At 40.3% G+C, this 24,130-nt stretch overlaps 1 protein-coding gene across 3 annotated transcripts in view; it reads left to right on the plus strand.

Moving 5' to 3' along the window:
• HEATR5A (HEAT repeat containing 5A) overlaps positions 1–24,130 on the plus strand; it is a 114,049-nt gene that overhangs the window by 14,737 nt on the left and 75,182 nt on the right. For all 3 annotated transcript variants that reach the window (XM_067534371.1, XM_067534353.1, XM_067534361.1), the window contains 9 exons: positions 120–269; positions 834–1,005; positions 2,577–2,737; positions 7,566–7,821; positions 9,442–9,597; positions 12,627–12,877; positions 15,073–15,184; positions 16,170–16,322; positions 18,254–18,353. In XM_067534371.1, the coding sequence (XP_067390472.1) occupies positions 120–269; positions 834–1,005; positions 2,577–2,737; positions 7,566–7,821; positions 9,442–9,597; positions 12,627–12,877; positions 15,073–15,184; positions 16,170–16,322; positions 18,254–18,353 (1,511 nt within the window). The remainder of the gene's footprint in view (positions 1–119; positions 270–833; positions 1,006–2,576; positions 2,738–7,565; positions 7,822–9,441; positions 9,598–12,626; positions 12,878–15,072; positions 15,185–16,169; positions 16,323–18,253; positions 18,354–24,130) is intronic.

The following is a 24,130-nucleotide window of genomic DNA, read 5'->3' on the forward strand; positions in this document are numbered from 1 at the left end:
CTCCAAAAATAAAAAAAAACCAATATATTGCAAACATGTTTAAATAATCAACATTTTCTTTCTTAGGGTGGTTAGTGTTGTAAAATAATGTTTACATTTTCTTTCTTTTGTTTTATTAGTCTCAAGGTCGTTATGAGATCATGCTTAGTTTGCAAAATATCTTGAATGGCTTAGGAGCTGCTGCTATCCCATGTCACAGAGATATTTACAAAGCTGCTCGATCATGCTTAACAGATCGCTCTATGGCAGTTCGCTGTGCTGCTGCTAAGGTAAAGAGGCCCACGAAGTACCTGTTTTTAGTAATACATCTTCTTAAATATATCTGTTTAAATAGATGATGATGAAAAATGAATTTTGCTCCCTTGAAATGCAGAAGAGGTTTGTTTATAAAATGCATAATCTTTAATTGGAAAAATGTAAATCTATTCTAAAAAGTGTTCCTAACAAACAAAAAATGCCCCCAAAAAGTAATTCTGGAATTTTTTCCAACAATATTAACACCTAGTTTTGTTTTCTGTATGTCTGAAGTTATGTCCTATAGGGTTATTACTTCCAAATGTGATTTGTTAAGATGTCATCATATGTCTCCCACAAACTGTTACACACAGAACAATGAATAAGTTTAAATTACTTGCATTATCTGCTCAGACATTGTTTCTGGCAGTAAATGCTCAGATGCCTTTGATGTCAAGGACTGTATATGTTTTTATAAGATTCTCTTATCTTCTATGTATTATATTGCAAGCTAAAATTTGTTTCAAATGCCTAAATTCTTTTACTCTTTATCGAAGTATTTATAGTGAATTTTTCTCTCCCCCTTGCCTTTTTTCTAGTGTCTTCTTGAACTTCAGAATGAGGCAGTTTTTATGTGGAGCACAGATCTGGATAGTGTTGCAACTCTATGTTTTAAATCATTTGATGGTTCCAATTACGATGTGCGGATAGCCGTTTCAAAGCTTTTAGGCACAGTATTGGCTAGAGCTGTAACATGTAAGCAGGCAACAGGTAAAGCATATATTTTGTTTTTCAGTAAGAATTTAGCAAACATACATCAGTTCTAAAATTCATAGCTGGTATAGTAAACAAACAAACTAATTATCAGTTCAAGAGATAGTTTGTAATGGATCCTCATTCAATTCTTCATGGTGTTTTGTGTTTGCCCCCGCATCCACCATGTATATATTTTTTACTGCTGATAATGTGTCACATTAGAAGAATGAAATATTTTAAATTTATCCTACAGACATACTAACAGGACAGAGACCTGAATGCATGAGCTCACACTCATTGATCTACTCTTGGCTTCAGAAAAGGCCTTCAGTGTCGTCATGATTTAGGGCAGGACTGTAGCCAGGGAAATTATGAGAGAACTTGATTTTAATTAAGACTAATTTAGAAGCTTTCAGTATTTTGGAATTGAGTCTGTGTGCGCGTGGAGGGTGAGGGGGAAGTTTATACACTCACTCACCCTTCTCAATAAGGCTTATTTATGGATTATTTGACTGCTAAATATCTTGTTAACAAGAACAACTGTGTTAAAGAAAATCACCATATTTTCCAGTTTAAAAAAAACATTTTCTCCTGAATTTGTCTTTTGTAGTAGTCATTATCTGTAGACTGAGTGCATTTGCCTTATTTTCTGTTTTTTACCCCTTGTGAACAGTGTGGTCATAACTACCTGATCTTAGCACTTAGTGATGGGTGCCTGAGAAAGATAGGTAGATGTTTGTCATAAGTGTCAAAGTTAGTCACTTGTTGCTTTCCCTGTTACTTTTTTCATTTTTCAGTCAATATTATCTTAAGAGTTTTTAGGGCATCAAGTGTCTTATCAGGTATACGAGAGAGAGTGAATTTTTGTGTTCTTGGCCTTAGCATCTGTTTTGTCATGAAATTAAATCCCACAATTCATCTGTCTCCTCTCACAGTCAGGAGGCCTGCTGTTTCACTTCTAGCATTACATTCTTCTTTTGAATGAACATGAGAATTCTTCAATGGAAGGAAAGTTGTAGGATAGATGTTAGATGACTGCTCTTGCAACATTGAACCTTCTAGCTGACTTGTGCATGCACATGTGCCCCAAAGTGTATCTTTGATAATATCAGACTCAGAAAATGAAGGTATTTACAGATCACTACTGATGGTAGGATTATTAGTGACATATTTAAGATAAGGTGACTTTGTTGTTTGCAGACCCTGATGCACTAAAATGTTAACATCTTGCTTTGATTGATATCTGCAAGAACAAGTGGTTTCTATTGTGCTATTTTCAGGAAAACTGAGCAGCAAAATGTTTATCTTGAAGAAGTTTAAATTTAGGATGGCAGTACTTCCATGTATTTCTAGATCACATTCCTCAAAAGGGCTCTGAATCTTCAGAGCTTTGAGTTTGGTTCTGTTATGAAATTTTGCTTTCAATATATGGATTTACTAATGTATTTGGGAAAGATAAATTAATTGGTATTCATCACAGTTTTTTTAAAAGATGCAAAGAAGTTGAAACTTACCTCTAAAATGTGAATGGCTTTACAGAGGGTTTATTTTTTTGTTTTTGTTTTTTTAAATAAATTTATGCTTAGCATCCGCCCGGCAAAACATTCGCAACATTTCTCTGGAGGAAGCAATGGAACTACTAGGAACAGGCTTTTTGCGTGGGAGTTCTGGATTTCTCCGAGCCAGTGGTGATATACTGAAAGGAATCAGTTCTGTCAGCAGAGATATTAGAGTTGGAGTTACTCAGGTTTGCATTATGTTATGTTGTTTTTCTAATATTGCTGTGCATTTTTAAAAAAGTTGTTAGTTATCTTGTTTTGTGTACTTGATGTTTGTGAAAATAAGTAGGAAATAAGATTTTAGTGTACCACAGTATGATCATGAGTCATATCTTGAATTATACTAAAATTAATAGTATACATCAAAAGTTATGTTAATGTTGATGGCTCATCTCCTAAGGCATCTCTGTATTTTAGTTGAATTCCGAATATAGCCTTCTACTTACTGTTTTTTGGAAATTGCCAAGAGGAAATGTGTATTCATTGTTAAAGCTACAAATAATGTAACTTACTAAGTGTATTTGGAGTCCTTTCTTAGTATAATTTTTACTTTTATAATTTGAGGAATAAATTATTTTGTTCTCGTGGCTTTTTTTTTTTTTTTTTTTTAAGATTTTTTTAAATTTGAATCTCTCCGACTATATAGTGAAATATTAATTCTCATAGTGCTTATATTGGAGAACATTTAAAATGTTCTCTTGCTTTCTCTGTTGAGTTGGCTCGTACTCAAGTTGAAAGAGTGGCTTTGTTCTGAGAAGTGACTAAGAATGGCAGCATCTTATTCATAACAGCTGATCATTGTAGGCTTTCTTCAGTGACAAAAATAAGATTTTACTCGTCTACTACTTCTAGCACTGCAGAGCTAGTGCTGCTCAGAGGAAGTGAGCTGGATTCTATTTCTTCTTGTACATCATAAACAAAATTATTTCCCCCAACCATATTTGGTGGTCCTTAATCATGCCTCTCATTCCTTTCAAGAAGAGATTATTGCAGCATTCCTCCTGGTGCAGTCATTTGGCAAGTTATCCCCATTAACTGCTGCAAAGAAAGTCCTGCAGAATCTGAAAGACTACACTGTTTCCAAGCCTCCTACCCTTCTGAAGGGAGGGTCTGGATAGATGAGTCAGTGGTTCTTTTCTACCCCTCATCCTCTCAAAGACAGGACCTTTTTAATCTTGTGCCACCTCCACTGTGGGGGACACAGTTTGAAACATTGGCAGCTGTACAAATTCCTCTATTGAATCTCTTGTATGAGGGTCACAGAATGGAGTAACAGACTATACATTGTTTTATTGAGCCTAATCCCATGACAGTCTTTCAGCATTTTGATGGCCAGGTTGAGGAGGGGTGGGGTTGTGAGTTTAATACCTGCACACAGATCTCACCCATCACCCTTAGACCAGATAAGTTAGGAAGAGGTCCTTGGAAATTATGGAATCTTTGATACCCGTTTAAACTCCTGAGAAATGAGAGCTGAGGGAAGTAGAATTCAGTGAGAAGCTGATCCCTGTTGACTGTTTTTGTTACATGGCTCTAGGATGTTCTACAGAGGCATCAACAAGAGGGGGATGGTGCTTCTGATGCTTCCTAAAAATACAGGGCCCAGATCATAGGGAGCACAATGTTAAAAGTAATTTTTTCAGATAAAGACAAGATTAGCCTGTTGCACTGAAACTTCTTTAAAAAGCTTTTACATTTTGAGTCTAGTGCACTTTTTAAAAATGTGAAAATGGTGAATCAAGACTAAGAGCTGGTCTACACACACATTTTGTACAAGTCTAGCTATTTCTCTTCCTGTATAAGAATTATTTCTGTACTGGTATAATTGCATCCACAAAAGGGAGTTACCATTATAGTTAAAGCAGTACAGCTTTGTGAAAACAAAATCTAAGGAATTCTGTAAAAGGCAGTGCTCATGAATTATGAACTTGTAGAGTACTTGCATTTTAAGATGTGTAATAATTAAAGTCTAGACTATAAGCTATCAAAAATTGGAGCCCATTAGAGATAACTCTTAAAATATTGGAAAATGTTTTGTATTCAAGAATATTTAGTATTTTTAGGGGACAGTTCAGATTTTTGTGTACACACAGTAAATTATACTTTTGACTTGCCAAGTAAATGTTCTTGATAAACACAAATTCAATACAATATGTTTGCTAAGTGATATGAGTTCATCATATATAATTTAACGGGCTATTAAAGTTTAGCATCTGATAGTGCTGCAATGTGTTTACATATTTGTCAACAATGGTTGAGGAAATAGTAAGGCGATTGGCAATCATACTACCACTTTGTGTTGTTTTAATCCTACAGTTCTCACATCTTTTCTGCTGTTCTTGTTGTCATAACATATGTATTTTGTTTGTGCCACAGTCCAGTGAAAACTTTACTTAAGTGGTGGCATTCCCACTACACTATTGTTTTTTATCCCTATGCAATTTCCTTGAAGTCTGTCCTCATGTCTAACTTAATCTGTAGTATTACCCATGAAAAACTTGCAGGGTTTTTTTTTTTTTTTTTTTGACATTCATATTTTTTACACATTTGGCATATATATATTTAGGACATCTGTTATATTTGTCTTGCCTTCCATAAAATTATGGGGAAAAATCTTCTTTACATTTAAATATGGCTGTTTTGTTTTCCTAAACGAAATGCTTTTGAATGGCTCAAGGAATATATTTTGATCGGCCATATCACTTAGTTTGTAGTAAGTGCTGCACAGCCAAAGTCATAGATATTAAGTATGTTCAGTACAGAGTCCCATATTCTTTAATATTTGTACCACCGTAACATGAGGGGATCAAATTAGGATTGGGGCCCCATAGTGGTCAGTACTGTACAAACAATATCAAGACAATTCCTGCCTGAAAGAGCTTAAAGTTGAGAACTGATGTTACAGATGCATGGTGCAAATATTTATTAAGAACAGTTAGTATTTTTTTCTCCTGACATGCATATTTCAAGAACCATATTTCAGTAGCTTTAAATAAGCCTCAAAATCTGTGCCCAAAATTATGACAGAAAGTTTGTGCAAATTTTTGCAAGCCCAGATTTATATTTGCATGTAATCAGAATTTACAGACGAGTGTGTGTGTGTGTGTGTGTGTGTGTGTGTGCGCGCGCGCGCTTTGCATATGAATCTCTGTGTTCCTTGTTTAAAAATGTAACCCTTAAGATTTTAAATAGCTCTTTTCAAATGTAAAAAAGAATTTTAACAATTGAGACTTCACATCTAACATAGATTTAAGAAAGAATTGTTTTCTGGTTACATAGAGGATTATATCTCATAAGCTCAACATTCTGAACATTCAGAGAAATTTTCCTGAATATGCATATCTGAATGATTCTGTTCAATACCCATTACCAAAAAGAACTGCCCATAAAACAGTTTACTATAACTGCTGTACAGAAGATATTGAAGCAAATTTATCATCGCGATTTAAAATATCTGATACTTAGAATTAAAAGGGTAAGTGCCATGGGTTAGTGGTTAGTGTGTGGAATTACTAATAGGAAGATCTGTGTTCTAATCATAGCGGTATTATTGATGTACAAACGAACAATTTATGGAAAATAAAATGGTTGACTGTCGATTTTCCTTTTTTTTTTACATTCAATAGGAAAAGAAGTACTGCAGATTTATGTCAGAATAGGTTGTTATAGTAAATATAGAAATTGTTTTCAATTCATCCCATTTAGCACATCTTTCCTCATATAGTTCAGCTGTTATAAATCAGGCAGTTAATTGCCCCCTTTATCTTAACTTATTCTGGTTAATCATGTTTCAACAGTTGGTTGTTTTTGCAGACATATTTTATCTGCCATTGTTTTACTATGAGACCTTGTACACGTTCATTTAGTAACACTATTCCTCAGTTTTCCCATCTGTAAAATAGAGAAAATACAATGGTGTGTTGAGTGGTTTAATTAATATCTGTCAAATGCTTTTAGATTGGAGGAAGAAAAGTTATATGCAGGTGTAAACTAATATACTCTTTAGTTAGGTTTCCTTCTCTGCATCCTCAGGTAAAATGTTGGGAAACCTGCATACTGATGAACTATGGTACTTACCAAAATTACAGCATAGAAAGGAAGTTGTTATAATCAGACCCAAGGCAAAATATGCACGGGTTACTGCTTTGCTTACAGTGATGATGCTGTTCATTGCAAACTCTTGTTGATGAATTTCATTTATATATACTCATGTTTTTATGTGTTCACTTTTCATGGTGATGGCAAATACATGTGTATAAAATATATACGCTTGTTTAGCATTTGTAAGGAACTGTATTATGCAGCAAGATAAATGCTCTTGTGATGATTAGATTTGTAAAATAACTCTGCATTCTTTCTTTTGGCTGTGACATCTGTAGCCTTTGTACAGTTCCTCTGTTGCAAGATGAACAGTTACAATTCATGGAAATGAAGAGCTGTGCTTGATGGCGGCAAATAGGCTCTAATTCAGGGCAGGAAAAACAAAATTCTTTTAGGGATGTGGGTTATAGTTTTGTAACATAGTGGTTCTTAAAATGCATTCAGACATTAAATTTGGATTCTATGTGCAGAATGTTAAATAGCTGGAAGCTGTTGTTCAGGGAGGCCAAACACAATGTTTTACATAACAAGTGCCTGTTCAGGGTAAACTGACACTTCTCACACTCTGAAATGAAATAAAATAGACAAGCATCTTGAATTAACTTGCAATTAGACCAGATTTTAGTACTGCTGTTACAGTGTTAATTGAAAGTAATTTTAAACACTACATCCTAAATAGGCAGATAAAATATCCTACATCATAAAGGCAAAAGCATTTCCAACTGAATTAAAACTGAGAACATAAACAAAATTATCCTATAAAGGAGATTAAATATGGTTTCTATAGAGAATGTGGTATCCCTGTTTTTGATGTGGTGCGGGGTGATATTAAGCATTTGCATAGAACTGTAAATGTAAATGGCAATTTTCCAGATGACTTTATTCTAAATACTGCTTTCTTCAAATCTCTTTCAGGCATATGTGGTATTTGTCTCCACATTAGGAGGACAGTGGCTTGAAAGGAATTTCTCTGCCTTACTTTCCCATATTTTAGATCTACTGTCTCAGTCTCACCCTAAAGCTATTCAGACTCAGATGGATGCTATCTGCTGTCGCCGTTGTATATCATTTATTCTTCGAGCTACAGTAGGAGGCCTTCTTGGGGAAAAAGCTCAAATTGCAGCTGCCAAAGAGATTTGTCAAGCCATCTGGAAGCTGAAGAAAGTTGTGGGTATGGGAATAACAAGATTATCTGTTTGTGGGGGAAGTTGGTTTTTTAAGCCAGTACTAAAATGATTATTTGCCTACTCTAATCCTAAAGACTGCAGAAATAGAATTTCTAGTTCTGATATATTACAATCATAATGTAGAAAAAAGTTAGTTTGTTTTTTTTAGGTATTTTATTGATTAAAAATAAAAAAAATTAAATTCTTCTTACACTTTTTACATAGCAGAATGATTTTTAACAGTAAAACACAGATAAGAGAATAGATCAAATAAGTTTAAACTGCGTTTGATGCAAATGGGGCCAGATTCTCTCTCCTTGCTCCAGCCATTTCACAGTACTCAGGGGGTGAAGAGTGGCAGAATCTGGCCCCAACTAGCCATCTGAGAATTTCCCTGGATGTAAGTGAGATTTTAGATGGTATAACATTCTGTGCCTGGCTCCTATACCAACAACCTCCCAAGCATTGGGTGTGTGGTGAGGGGACTAGAGCGGGTCGGTTCTCTGCCAGTTCTCAACTGCTGTATAGACCTATATCTTGCTGCTGGTTAAAAGAAATTTAATTCAATGGTTCTCAACCTTTCCAGACTACTGTACCCTTTTCAGGAGTCTGATTTATCTTGCGTATCCCAAGTTTCGCCTCATTTTAAAACTACTTGCTTACAAAATCAGACATAAAAATACAGAAGTGTCACAGCGCACTATTACTGAAAAATTGCTTACTGTCTCCTTTTTAGCATGTCATTATAAAATAAATCAATTGGAATATAAATATCGTATTTTCATTTCAGTTTGATACCAGAGCCTGTTTTTCACTTGTGATCCTAGTCTGAAGCCTGAGCCACAGGCCGAAGCTCCGCCACCTGGTTCTGAAGCATGTAACTTAGTTTTGTGAAGCCCCCTGTGGTATGGGGCCCCGGGCAACTGCATGCTTGCTACCCCCTAATGCTGGCCCTGCATTTGTGACCCCTCCTCCCCAAACTTGTCCTGTGACACCTCTCTCCCCCAGGGGCTGCAACCCTCAGGGTGAGAAACATTGATCTAGATGAGTTTAGAACCCACTGGAAGACCTTCGTGTACCCCCAGGGGTATGCGTACCCCTGGTTGAGAACCATTGATTTAGTTGACTGACTAAATTTTGCTGTGTATGCACTCCTAACTTTGCTGTATTATAGGCTTAATTGTCTTGCACGTTTCTTACTTTGTTAAAAGTGCCATATAGTGAAGGTAATCAAACCTGTCACCCATCCCATGTCAAAGTATGGCCCATTCAGATTCTCTTGGGTTAAGTTGAAAATAGAATGGTTCTTGGTTGCTACCATGCAGTGTCACCTGCTAAATTGACAGTGTGGTGTTTTTTATTTTATGATTGTTTTTCTACTCTTTCCACACACCCATTACTTACCCTTGAACTAAATAATGTCCTTTTTGTGGCAACTTGATTGAGGTATGGAGAGTCTCGGCTAAGTGCCATGAAAATCATAAATTTTATGTGAGACACTTAATGATAGAAGAACATTGCTTATGTAGCTACCATATCATTGCATTCCTTTATTCTGTCTCTATTTTATTATTCTTGATTTATTTTAAAGTGCAATGATTTCATAGTTTTTAATATGTTGCCAGATGTTGTAATGAGTGACGGTAACTTGGAAACTCGGATTGGTACAACAGACGTAACAGCAAGCCAACATGTTCTTGTGTGTGCATTACACGAACTTGGAAGTCTCATACATGGTTTAGGCACTACAGCTGCACCATTGCTACAAGATTCCAGTACAGGTAATGGATTAGTCTGAACAATAGGTTCCTTAAGATTTTTTTTTAAATTTGATCACAAAAGTGTATTCTTATTTTGCAGAATACTTCAAAATAACTTATGGAAAGATATGAACACAGAGGAAAGATATAACACGTAGGAAAGATGTGAATAAATTGGAGAGTCCACAGGAGAGCAACAAAAATGATAGATGGTGTTGAAAACCTGACCTATGGGAAAGGTTTAAAAAAAAGTGGACATGTTTAGTTTTGAGAAAAGAATACTTGAGGGGGGACCTGTTATGTCTTCAAATATGTTAAGGGCTGTTATAGAGAAAACAGTGATCAATTGTTGTCCATAAGCAATGGGCTTAATCTGCAGCAAGAGAGATATAGGTTAGATATTAGGAAAACTTTCTAACTAGAAGGGTGTTTAAACTTTGGAACAGATTCCAAGGGAGGTTGTGGAATCCTTGTCATTGAAGGTTTTTAAGAACAGGTTGGACAAACCCCGTCAGGGATGATCTAAGTTTACTTGGTCCTGCATCAGCTCAGGAGACTGGACTTGATGACCTCAAGAGGTCCCTTCCAGCCCTACATTTCTATGATTCTGTGATGCTATATCAGCAATGCACTCCTTTTTTACATTTGTAAACTTCTACTGCATTCAGGCTCTTGAAAATGACTGGCGCTTCATACACTTCATTTCTAAAATCTATCCAATTCTCTTCTGAAGCCTTTGATTATTTCCCCCATTACTGCAACCTCCCTTCTGTCGTGCCATCTTATCTTGCACATTCAGTCTTTTCAGAACACTGCTACTAATATCATCTAACTGTGTGGCCATGCTGATTACCATTATGTTTTTCAGATCCTTTCTGAAGAAACTTTCTTTTTCTCCATAAAGTTCAAGCTAATTCTGACCTTCAAGCCTGTCCCTAACTCCATCCCTGCTTTGCTCTCATTTCCTACTGTCCTGTGTGTGGCCCTCCCTCCTAACCAGTTCCTTTTGTAACTGTTTCCGATTTTCTTCCTCTTGTTTTCTTCTGCATTCCCCTCTTTGCTTAAACTTCCTCTCTCCTTATAGGCCAGACAACCATTTTTATCTTATCTATTTTTATCCTAAAATGTGTTTTGTATGAAACCTTTCAAAGACAATCACCCAAATAACTCTGCACCACCTCCTGCTTGTACTGTTACACAGTGTACTTTTTATCTGTACTCTGAGTATCAGATTGAAATTCTATACTACTTGAGGTAAGTAAGAGCTGTCTTTATTTTAGTTCATTATAAAACACATTTGCAGTGTGCTCAGTAAATACATCTGATCAAATTTTAAATACAATTTTTTTGTTGTTCTCTTATTTTTCCATTTCAGTGCAGTGATTGTTCTGCCCTATTTGACATTAATGATTTTAAAAAATCATTATTGCAGATCTATTATTATTATATACTTTATCTCTAATCATGCAGTTGGTCTGTGCAGATGGAGATTGGTATCCACGCAGAGCTCCCCATGGAGCATGGATTTACTTACCTATAATTATTTACCAAGGCACTTTGTAAACACTACATGTTTGCTTAAGATATTAGAACAATGATACAAATAGGGTAACATTTATAAGAAATGTTGAGTTTGATATTGCAGTCTGGGTTGATAATTTCCTGTTATCCAGTGCTCCTGGAAAAATTACACATATGACGGAAGCACAGTATATCTAATGTTTTTGTCCAGAGAAGTAACTGTGTATTTGTAAATGTAACTGTGGACTAGATAGGTGATAGAGAAGCTATCAGGATTTTATATCATTGTCGCTACAGACCAATGTGACTTGGAGTGGATGTGTTTAAACTGGAGCCACATTAAGGAGGAATAACATTTCATGTTTCAGCCAACTTTATTTCTCAGTAAGGAATAGGCATTGATGTCATTGAAGCATATGCAATTATGATCTAGTGCAGTGAAGCACTTATCTATATTTTCACTGAATTTATTTTTGTATTCAAGAAAATGTAATCTAGATAGGTTTATCTGTCTAGATTCTTATGTAGTACCCATTACCGTGATCTCTCAAGGTACACATTTGAAGTGTACATATAGGCATATGTTTTTCTTTCTCTCTCCCCTTTCCTTCCTGTCTCACTTTCCCCCCTCCTCCCAAGCACCAGTGGCAACTGGTCTCTGGTGATTTTTATTTCGTTATACTTTATTTTTTTGTGGTGTTATTTGGGAAACTAAGTCAAAAGTGAGTTTTTGCTTTTATCTCTGAAAGCTCTGCAGTTGGGGGTCATTCTCATCTTTTGGGAATGTGTTCCAAATTTTTGAGTCAGTTGCCCAGAAAACTCTTGCTCAGATGCTTTTTGGCTTGATAGTTCCATGGAGGGAGTGTAGCTGTCATGGAAGTTCATGATGAAGCAAGCTGAAGCACTCTCTCAGGTAATTGGGGAAATCTCAGAGGATTTAAACATTGTGTTTAATCCAGTCCTTTACAGAGAGACAGGGAAGAGAGTAGGCAGCTGGGTTGTTGTGGTCTTAGTTGTTGGAATTCTATATTTTGAAGCAGTTGTAACCTTAGCTTTTGAAGTCAGTCTGCAGCCAAATCTGAATCTGATAAAAAGAGGTGTAGTATTCTTGCTGTTCGTAGATGGAAAAGGGCTTTTTTTTTTTTGCAGCTTTGGCTATTAGGGTGTTCATAAGCACCATGGCTGCAGGTTGTCTTAATGACATGAGGGTGGTATTACAAAGGGGTCAAGGTTTTTTGAAAGATTTTTCCTCTCTCTAGCAGCACCACTTTAGTCTTTTCAGACTTTAGTTTCATCCAACTGCTCCTCATCTGGGTTAACTCTTTTAAAGTAATAAAGTATTTTGGATTAATGACATTTTATGTAAAATCTCTCTCAATAGCACTTCTTACTGTTTAAAGACTAGCACATGCTTTGAAAGTGATACTCACTATCCCTCAGTGAATACACATTTGTGCTTTAGACAGTTATCTTATTCGTCAGCCAGACTGCTTTGTCTGTATCTTAAATGTATTTATTTTTTCTTTCAGGAGTTTTGGATGCAGTAATTTCAGTTATTCTTCATCCCAGTATTTCAGTTCGACTAGCAGCAGCTTGGTGTCTACGCTGCATCGCTGTAGCATTGCCATCCTATGTGTCTCCACTTTTGGATCGCTGCATCGAGCGGCTTAGTGCCCTTAAATCCTCCCCTGAAGCAGTGACTGGTTATAGTTTTGCTGTTGCTGCTTTGTTGGGAGCAGTAAAACACTGTCCGTTAGGAATTCCACATGGAAAAGGGAAGGTAACGATCCTACTAATTTACTTGTAAGCAGTTCTGTGGTGTTTTGCATTTTACATGTTGCTTTAGAGTAGCATTATGGAACTGAGAAATTCATGTTTTAGTTGTATTGAATATTTCATTGATTTTTTTTAAAATGTGCAAATTAAAGGAAAATGTAGTTTATTATTAAGCTTTGATGATGATTACCTTGATGCTCTTTCTTAATTGTAACTGCACTTGGAAGTCTTTTGTCTTGACTGTCTGACATAGTGTGAAACACAGAAAATGCAGTTGAACATATGGAAAGCATGAGTGGAAGATGTTCTATTTAGTTGCTTAAAAATATAATGTATTTTATATATATAATGTATGTGTATATATATATATATTAAGCTATTAATAAATTAACTGTGAAGTACTTAAATAACAGAATTTCCCTCACAACAAATGTCAAAAAAATCTCCTGCCTTTCCCATCCTTCCAGTTTACTGTACTTTACTTCCTATGTATAAAATTACCTAAGATACTTATGACACCGCCACCCCCTGCCCTCCCCCCCAGCCACCCCTCCCATTACCATAGGTTGTACCACAGCCTTTCATGTATTTAATTTAACAATGTCCCTGTGAGGTAAGGAAGTGCTGTTTTGGAGAGCTGACACACAGAGAGGCTAAGGACTTGCCCAAGGTCCCACAGGAAGCCTGTGGCAGAGCAGGGACATGATCACATCTCCCAAGTCCTAGGCTAATGCCCTCACCACTGGGTAGTCCTTCGTGCTTCATGAGACTGGATTTCCTGCTGGGGTATAGCAGCAAAATGGCATCCTACTCAGGGACGTTGAAATATAGTTAGGTATTTCTAGAAATTGTGTTGAAAAAAGAATTATTTATTAGCAGCATCTGTCTTCACTGAACTCTTCATGTGCACACTGAAATAGCCATGAGAGCAGTACTTCTATTCTCTGTCTGAACTAGCACTGAGCACTACCAAAGCCCTTTCTTCGTTTATCTCTTGTTGCAGGGGTGGGGAATGACTCCCTCCCTGTGACAAGAAGCTGTTATGGGGATTCACCTTGTCCACTGGTTTGTTAGAACTTCACATATCCTCTGTGTGTCTTCTTTCATGCAACCCCCTCTGTTTGGTTCGACCTCTCTGAGCTCATCTGCAAGGCCCCTATCCTGACCACATTTAATTCCCTCTCAAAGACCCCATTTTACCATGCAAGCTGATTGTTATGTATATACATTGTATATAAGCGGCCTATTGCTATTCCCCTTCCCATGACCTCTGTCTCCTTGTCTGTTCTTAGCGTGAGCTCCTCAGAGAAGGAATTGCCTTTCTTTAGGGTTTGGAGCACATAGTGGGCTAACTACCAATGCTAAAAAATGTCTCTTGATAGAGGGGTGGAGGGAATTACAGCTCTCAAATGGAGCTCAACCAAAGAGAAGGCTGGTCCCATGGCCTTATCATTATTTATTATTTTATTACCATAGCACCTAGAAGCCCTAGTCATGGACCAGGACCTCATTGTGCTAGGTGCTGTTGATTTTTCTTTCTTTCTATTGGTGATTGAGTAATTGTGAGGTGTGGGGGAGGGATTAAAAGAAAGAGAAGGCTGGGACTGTTCCCCATCAATTGCAGTCCCTTATTCAGTAGTAATCTCAACCCAGGATGTGAGGAAGAGACTCCATGGAAACAGAGAGTAGAGAGTAAGTAGTACTGCTCCTACAAAAGTGGGATGAGGGTAGTTTTTGATTTTTGTCCTTGCATGCAAAGCTGATGAGAGGGCAGGAGTGGGAACCATTGTACAGAGGCCCCCCAAACATCTGTAACATCTGTGTAAATAAAATGAAATGAGAGGTTATGGAGTCCCAGTTAAACTGCTGTACTGGGGCCCACAATTTCTCTTGCACAGATCTGCTTGCACACCAAGCCAACCCATCACCTGAATAGTTCAGTCTTGTAGCTTGCATAACCAGTCTTTTGGGACTTACGTGTCTCAAAAAGCTGTATTATTCATGTGTTGGCTAAGGACTTAAGGACATGAACATACTTCCATGAAATAAGTAGGAAAAATTGCAAATAACTTCACTAGGGGCAAAATCAGGCCCTAAATTGTTAGAATTAATCATTGCATTTTTTTTTCTTAGTTGTATTTGAGTTGTGTGTACAGTTACAAAGGTGGTGATGCTCTTTGTTTTTCAAATTTTCGATAGGTAATCATGAAAGTAGCAGAGGATTTATTGTGTTCTGCTTCTCAGAATAGTCGCATTTCAATACAACGAACCCAGGCTGGATGGCTGTTGATAGCTGCCCTAATGACATTAGGTAATAGGTTTCTAAAAGTATATATAAGATTAAAGTAAAGTACATAATTTAAGAAATCCATATGATTAGTTATAATTTTTGGTCTTTCATTTACTTTTAATATTTCTTAGTAAAAATAATCCTAAAAGTTACTAATATAAATTTAAATCCCTGATAAGAAAAAATTCTGGCATAAAAACACTGTTTGTTACCTTAAAATTTACCATTAACTCAGTGGGAGTTCTACCTGCAGAACAATGGCAGGATTGGTCTGATCAATACTACTTAAATATGAAAGATCATTTGCAAGATTAGTCCCATACGGTTGTCATGACTGTAAATATTTAGTTGTTTGGTGTGAGTATATGTCAGCACAAGATGACAAGGATATCAAGATGTGTACAAGATGGAGGAAATATCAAGGTCCTCACTGAATCTGTCAGGCACATGAAATATTATTGAACTATAACCATACTTAATTATTAGTGTTGTTAGAGTGAGTATTGATTGACACTGATATTTAAATCACTGTTCAAGCCCTCACTGTGTCTCTTTGCCTCTGTTTGCATGTTCCTGACTACTTTTCAACATGTGAACCAGTTACTTCTATCCACCAACCCTATATTTCCCTTTGATAAGAGAGAGATGTCTATACAGCAAGGTCTATACAACCTATACCCAGAAATTTTGCATTTCTGATCATCTCCACCAAATGAATGAGGTTTTTTTTTTATGTTGTTCCTCAGCTGAGTCCCTATATGACGAGACTTGGCTAAAGCTAAATAACAGGTTTATAATGAAGTAGGGTGTTACAGCCTTAACAGTAGCAGTGGGCATGTTCTTCTGTACAAAATGGGGCACTGTGACAGTAGAAGGTTAAGGAATAATGTAAGAATGTATAGGGGAAACAGTGTAGACCTTCATGAACATAGGTGAGATGATATAATATAATATTTGAGCTTTATGGTTCCTCAGATTTGTGACTGTCAGTTGTTAAAATTTACAGGTCCTGCAGTTGTCCAGCACTATCTCCCAAGAGTGTTATTACTATGGAAGTGTGTCTTTCCACTATCTCCTAAAGATTTAGAAACAGAGAGGAGACGGGGAGATTCGTTTACATGGCAAGTGACATTGGAAGGCCGTGCTGGTGCTCTCTGTGGTAAGCAAAGTTTAGCATATTCTCTCTTTGATTATTTGTCCTTCAGAAGATGTAAAGAAAAACATAAATGCAGAATTTATACTTATTTTCAGTTACCTCCACAACAGGCTATGCTTGAGGTGTTTGTCTGAACATTGATGTTGGCAACTTGTGGTGGAGGTTTTTTCTCATCCTAATCTGTTTATTTCCAAAGCAAAAAACTATGTAATAACTGTTGCTGATGTTTTTATTGTTTTAAACTTATGTTGCAATAATACCTAATGTCCTCAAGCGGGTTGGACCCTGTTATCCTAGGTACTATACAAATATCTGATAAATGACAGTCTCTTCCCCAAATAGCTTACATTCTACAAGACAAGATACAATAGGTGGATGAGACAAACGTGGGCGAGGTTGGGGTGAGGAGAATGTGGTAACAAATATAATGAGGGGGTTACACTTCTTAGCCAGTGAGTAGAAGGGGTTCACAATTTGCCACCTGCCAGCTGTTACCAGATTACAGTTTTCTACATGCATAATCGAAGAGATACGTTTTGAAGAAGAATTTGGTGTTGGCTGTACAGATTTTGACTGGGAGCTTCTCCACTTGAAAGTCATTGGAGAAACTATGTAAATGGTTGTCAGAGAAGAGGAGAAGTCAGGTGATTGAGGCTAACGTTGGTGGCAGAGCCAAGGCAAGAGATGACCTTGTGATAAATGATAGGTTGGATAGGTAGGTTTGGACCTGTGCTTGAAAGTGCACAAGGTCAAAATAAGTTGCAGACACAGGATATAAAATTTCTAAGAGGCAAGCCTGGTTGCTGAGGGGTGCACATGTTTAATATCATCTGTTAGGCTGATTTTCTCAGTTGCCCACTTCCTGGGAGAAAGAAGCAGGTGGAGCTCTTCCCCCTCCTCTCACAACTCATCACCATTCTTGCGGAGGGGAGGAGGGAGCAGAAAGAGCCCAGGCTCAGAGGAGCTCTGTTCTCTTTCCCCTTCCCTTCCTCCTTCGGTGAATGATGGGATGGCACCTCTGGCTCCTGCTCACTCCTTGCAACATCCAGCCTGGGAATGAGAAGGGAGAGAGGAGATCCAGCTTCAGGCTTCCACAGACCTGGGAAGAACCCCAAAACCTGTAGAAAGATGAGGTGAGGCTAGAGAACAGAGCAGATGGAGTCTAAAGGGGTCAAAAAAGGTGTGGAGATGGAACAGATGGGGCACTGGAGGAAGGAGAACTGATGGGGAACTAGGGAGTCAAAATGAATTGCTAGATGGAGAGTGGACAGATGTGGGGGTGATGAAAGCCCCCTTTTTCAGACCACTTTAAGAGCTAGTTAGGGCTAATCTTAGAAAGCGACGTCAAGAAGTTTGTGTTTGATGCAGTGGAAAAAGGAGGCAATGGAGGAAAGGATTTACAGAAAATGCTGCCATAGTCCGAATGACAAGCCAGCAAGATTATCTGAGTGGCTGCATTTTGAATGAACTTGATGGGTTGCAAAGTTGCAGGCATTAAGGATAGAAAGGAGGAGATAACAAAGTCGAAGCATGAGATGATCAGGATTTGGACAAGATTTTTAGCAGTACGGGCAAACAGAAGAGGCTGGATCTTGGAAATGTTATGCAAGATAAGCTACAAGATACAATTATGGCCTGGGGGATGTGCGCTCTTGATTGGATTTTCTTCATGTCCTTTAACAATGTTTACCCAGAACAAAAAGCGTATTTGTTTGTCAGTCTACATAATTAGATGCTTTGTGTCATATAAAATGAATAAAAATTTTAATATTGCAAAAGGATGTAGTTAAATAATGAGTGAGACTCTTTGGTGATAGTTTCTTCCCAAGTCAGTGTATATTTACTTTAGGATTTTTAAATACGAATATATTGGACATCTTTCTCTCTCTAGTCAGATTTAATTCTACTAAGTTACAAGCCATTTCCTTTTCTAGCTATCAAAACCTTTGTTTCCTGTTGTGGTGGTCTTCTTACTGATGAAGTTATTCAGAAACTACTCCCTCCCCTCCCACGCGCTGTTGATTTATTGACACAGTAAGTACATCATTAACTTTTTAAATACAAGTTAAGCTGTGATTTTATGTTAGGAAGTGCTGTAGAATACTCCTTTGGTATCTTCCTGATCTAATGGATTTTTTAGACAGATAACTAGACTTTTAAAGTAGTATCTGACAGAGTACAAAAGCTACAACAGTGATGTAAATAAACTGGTATAGTACTATTGTCTTGTCTTCACTGCACTTAGCTCAAGCTATAATTCAAGTTTTTCTTCGAGTGCTTGCTCATGTCCATTCCATTGTAGGTGTGTATGCACCTTTGTGCATGGTTACCGGAACTTTTTTTCCCTTTAGCAGTACCCATAGGGCCAGATTCGGCACCCCCTGGAACCTCATGCACATGCTGCAGTATATGAGGTGCTGCTGGCCCTATGTCCCCTCAGTTCCTTCTTTCCTCTTGTGATGGTTGCTGGAACTGCTTCAGCTTGCATCGCAAGTGCTCAATCCCTTTTGTTCTCCCTCATCGTTTGTTGTTTGTCTTAGTTAGGTAGATTAGACCTTAAGTGTTGTTAATAGTGGTAGTTAGTCACTTAGGATAGTCTCAGCTGGGACTTTGCCAGGAGCGGGGCATGTCCCGGTCACCAGGCTTCAAACCCTGTGCTTCCTGTGGGAAGGCCTTTCTGTTAAGTGACCCTCATGATAGTTGCCTAAAGTGCCTGGGGGAAGCTCATCATAAGGATAAATGCAAAATTTGTAAGGCTTTCAGACCTCGGACCCAAAAAAACAGAGAGATCTGCTTGAAAGCCTTACTAATGGGGGGCAGCACTCAGACCGGCCTCTGAACCAATGTGTTCTACTTCAGTACCGAGCGTGGCATCGGTGCAGAGTGCGCCATCGGCACTGTCCCCGCCTCAGCACCAGACTTCTTCCTCTCCATCGAGGAAGAAGCAGCGAAAGCAGCGCACAGAGTGGGGTTGCTCCCCTGCACTGCCCGAGTAAGCAGGGTCGAGCACAGGGCCTCACTGAAGCCAGACAGCAGAGACTCGCTTGCCACTGCTGGAGCCTGTGTCTCCAACCAGAGAGCCACCCCCGACTCCTAGGAGTGGGAGGGCGTCTCTGAACCTGCTGGCCCCATCGACACCGGAGGCATTTGAGGTGGCACAGACCTTGTTGGCCTTGCCCCGCCGCCCCTGCCTCTGACCACAGAGAAGGGGCCGGTGTCACACAAAAAAATAAAGATAACAAGAAATTGGACCTGTTTGGGAGAAAGGTTTATTTGACGGCAAGCCTGCGGTTTTGAATTGCCAATCAGCAAGCTTTCCTGGGCAGGTACAACTTCAATCTCTGGGACTCGCTAAAGTGCTTTGCCGGCGCTTTGCCTCAGGGCCAGTCGTTGGACTTTTGTAGCATCCTGGAAGAGGGTATCATGGTGGCCAGAGCAGCGTTGCAGGTGTCTTCGGAGGCAGCAGACTCAGCGGGCAGAGCCATGGCCTCCACCATCTGCATGTGCAGGTGCTCATGGCTGCAAATCCTCGGGGCTGTCCCAGGAGGTCCAACAGTCCATCCAGGACCTTCCCTTCAACTGGTTGGCCTTGATTTCAGACCAGACAGATTTAAAGTTGCATGGTCTGAAAGACTCGAGGGCCACGCTCTGCTCCTTGGGTCTTTATACACCCCAGACTTCTAGGTCCTCAGGGCCAGCAACAGGAGAGGTAGTAGCCACAGCGGTTCATGCCCTGCAGGCAGAGGGACAGAAATAGGGGGTCTAGGAGACGTCAACCAATGCTGGGGTCCTCTTCAGCCCCCCAGCAAGCATCGTCTACATGATCCCGTAATCAAAGGAGGCCATTTTGAAGGTGCACCTGAGGGCAGCATTCCAACCTGTTCCCTCCTGTCCTTTCTTGAACCTCCTAGCACCCTTCCTGTCCGAATGGGCCAAGATCACTTCAGATTGTTGGGTCCTTGCATGGTTTCGACAGGCTATGCCCTCTAGTTTGCTTCTACTCCTCCCAACAACCCTCCCTCCCCGTCTCTCTTCAGGGACCTCTCTCACGAGCAACTCCTCATGCAAGATGTAGAGACCCATCTCAGCCTGGGAGCCTAGAAGGGCTTCCACCGGACATGAGGGGAAAATGTTTTACTCAAGGTACTTCCTCATCCCCAAAGAGAAAAGGGGTCTAAGACCTATACTAGACCTGCGTCGTCTCAACAAATATCTCAAGAGGCTGAAATATCGCATGGTCTTCCTTGCCTCCATCATCCCCTCCCTGAATCTAGGAGACTGGTATGCCACCCTCAACCTAAAGGACACATACTTCCACGGTTCTGTCTTCCCCAGCCACAGGCATTTCCTCCATTTCGTGGTATCTGGCTCCCACTACCAGTTTGCAGTGTTGCCCTTTGGCCTTTCCTCGGCCCCGAGGGTGTTTACAAAATGTATGGTGGTGGTGGTGGCACACCTGAGGTGCAAAGGGGTCCAAATTTTCCCCTATCTGGATGACTGGCTGATCAGGGGCAGGTCCAGGGGGCAGGTCCAGGGCCCAGGTCCAGAACAATGTAGATCTGACATGCGCCACCTGCTGCTGGCTGGGCCTGCTAATAAACAAGCAGAAGTCCCCATTAACCTCGGTACAGTGGATAGAGTTCATCGGGACAGTCCTGGACGCTTTCCAAGCCAGAGCTTTCCTATCCCAGCCACGCTTCGAGGCGATGTCTGCCGTCATTGCTCGCCTACATCTCTGCCCCATGACAACAGCCAGGCATTGTCTGAAGTTGTTAGGCCACATGGCGGCCTGCACTTACAAGGTGAGGCTGGCTCGCCTAAGACTGAGACCATTTCCGTCATGACTGGCCTTGGTTTATGCCCCGAGCAGACATTCACTGGACCAAGTGGTCACAGTTCCCCCGCAGATCCTGGCCACACTAGACTTGTGGTGGAGTGCCCGGGCTGTGTTGAGGGGTGTGCCATTCAAAGAGCTAGTCCCCTCGGTCACCCTGGTATCGGACGCCTTGGACTTAGGGTTGGGGGGGGGCCATATCAACGCCAATCTCAACACACACAGGATCTGGTCGAGGGAGGAGAGGTGCATGCACATCAACGTGAGAGAGTTACAGGCTATTCGACTAGCATGTGGAGTGTTCCTCCACTTTATTTGCAGGCAAGGTGGTGCAGACAATACAGACAATACAGCCATGTATTACATCAACAGGAAGGGGGGAGCCCGTTCCTCAGCCCTCTGCAAGGAAGCCATTTGTCTGTGGGACCTTGCCGTGAGGCACAATTTTCACATAATGGCTTCTCACCTCCTGGGAGTGAGGAACGATGAAGTGGACCGCCTCAGCCAGTCGGTCTTACCCCCCACGACTGGTTGCTGCATCCAGGTGTGGTCTCTATGATTTTCCAGCAGTGGGGGTCTCCTCAGGTGGACCTGTTCGCATCAGCATGGAACAAGAAATGCCTGCAGTTCTGCTCCCTCCATGGTCTGGAGGCCGGGTCGCTTTCTGTCGCCTTCCTTCTGCAGTGGTCGGGGAGCTTCATGTACGCGTTTGTGCCCATTCCTCTCCTTCACAAAGTCCCGCTGAAAATCAAGAGGGATAAGGCAGATGTTATTTTAATTGCACCGGCCTGGCCGTGCCAGTACTGGTTCAGCATGCTGCTGGTTCTATTGATTGTCTCCCCCTCTCCTGCTGGAGCTTCTAAGATGGCACGATCTCTTGTCCCAGGATCATGGTTGCTTGCTACACCTGGACCTGGACTCCCTACACCTCACGGCATGGAGGCTCTGTGGCTGAGCGCAGATGAGTAAGCCTGTTTGGTAGAAGTCCAGCAAATCCTGCTGGGTAGCAGGAAACCTTCCATGCAGGTCATGTATCGGGCTATATGGAAGCGGTTTACCTGCTGGGCAGAGTCCTAGGGGATTTCACCTGGGTTGTTGCCGATACAGGCGATCCTGGAGTACTTGTTGCAACTAAAACTCCAGGGGCTAGCTATGGCCTCCCTGAAGGTACATCTAGCAGCTATATCGGCGTTCCACCAGCCTTTGGAGGGAAGATCTGTTTTCTCCCACCCTAAGACAATTAGGTTCCTGAAAGGGATGGAAAGGCTCTATCTGCAGGTCCGTGACCCAGTGCCCCCCTGGGATCTCAACCTGGTCCTCTTGCAGCTCACGGGGCTCCCCTTTGAGCCCATGACTACATGCCCTTTACTGCTGCTGTTATGGAGAGTGGCCTTCCTGGTGGCCATTACCTCGGGAAGGAGGGTCTCCAAGATTAGGGCGCCGACCTCAGAGCCTCCTTATATTGTGTTCTATAAAGACAAAGTTCAGTTGCAGCCGTACCCGGCTTTCCTGCCTAAGGTGGTTTCCCAATTTCATTATAACCAAGACATTTTTCTCCCCGTATTTTTTCCCAAACTGCATGGTTTGGAGAAGGAGAGGAGGTGACACACGCTAGATGTTAGATGGGCATTAACATTCTACATCAAGCGCACGAGACCATTCCAGAGATTTACACAATTCTTCGTCGCAGTGGCTGATTGGATGAAAGGCTTACCTGTTTCCACCCAGCGCATCTCATCATGGATAACTTCCTGCATCAAGGTCTGCTATGAGCAAGTGAAGATGCTGTTTCTGGGGATAATTACAGCCCACTCAACTAGAGCTCAAGCTTCGTCTACAGCCTTCCTAGTGAGAGTACCTGTGCAAGACATCATCAGGGCTGCCACCTGGTCGTCTGTTCACACCTTCACGTCCCAATACGCCATCTTCCAGCAGGCAACTCATCTTTAACTCTGGCTCACCTCCAAGGTATTGCTTGTGAGTCACCTACAATGAATTGGACGTGAGCAAGCACTCGAAGAAGAAAAGACAGTTACTTACCTTGTAACTGGTGTTCTTCAAGATGTGTTGCTCATGTCCATTCCATGACCCACCCCCCGTCTCTGCTGCCGGAGTTGGTGGCAAGAAGGAACTGAGGGGGCATAGGGCCTGCAGCACCTCATAAGCCAAAGGGCGCCGAAGCTGGCTCTACAGGTACAGCTAAAGGGGAAAAAATTTCCAGTAACCATGCATGAAGGCATGCACACACCTACAATGGAATGGACATGAGCAACACATCTTGAAGAACAACAGTTATAAGATAAGTAACCGTCTTTTTTGCTCCTAAACTGACTCCTATACACACATACACACATTTCTAGCTCATGTTAAGTGGTGTTTTAAGATCAAGCTAGCTGGCCCCTCATGCGTGAGGGTAGGGCTGTGGGATTAGAAAATTGAAGTTCCAGTACAGCTGATGCTGAAGCTAAGGGATGCAGCAACTCAAGTTACATTTACTCTTCAATGGCTAATCCAGTTACTTAAGTGCTACTCAAATCACTCTGCATAGTTGGAGTTTTTCTCATTGTGGTCAGTCTCATTATGTGCTCGCTCACACTAGGCTAGCTCCAGTTACTAAAGTTCTCTACTGTAATGAAGACAAGCCCTATGTCTTTTGTGTGTTGCCATGTCATGTTAAGAAACAAAACAGGAAATCAATTTTCTTTTTTGTTAGATTTATTTTTATCTGACATCACGTTTGGCTGCAGAATTTTTATTTTTGTTTTTTGCAATCAAACACTAATCATGGCATTTTTCTGTTTATGCACATACTGGGATAACATTTTTGTGCAGTTTATACACACAGCAAGATAGCATTTATGTGTGCATGTGTTCAGTTTCATAAAACAAATATACACGGTGCATGATTACTCTAGAGACAGAAATGGTTTATAAACAGGCACTTCTTATATTTAGACTGTTACTTAAAATGGAAATT

The sequence above is a fragment of the Emydura macquarii genome, unplaced genomic scaffold, assembly GCF_026122565.2.
Source record: "Emydura macquarii macquarii isolate MOO-44397 ecotype Brisbane River unplaced genomic scaffold, CSIRO-AGI_Emac_v2 contig_374, whole genome shotgun sequence".
NCBI classification, from domain to species: domain Eukaryota; kingdom Metazoa; phylum Chordata; order Testudines; family Chelidae; genus Emydura; species Emydura macquarii.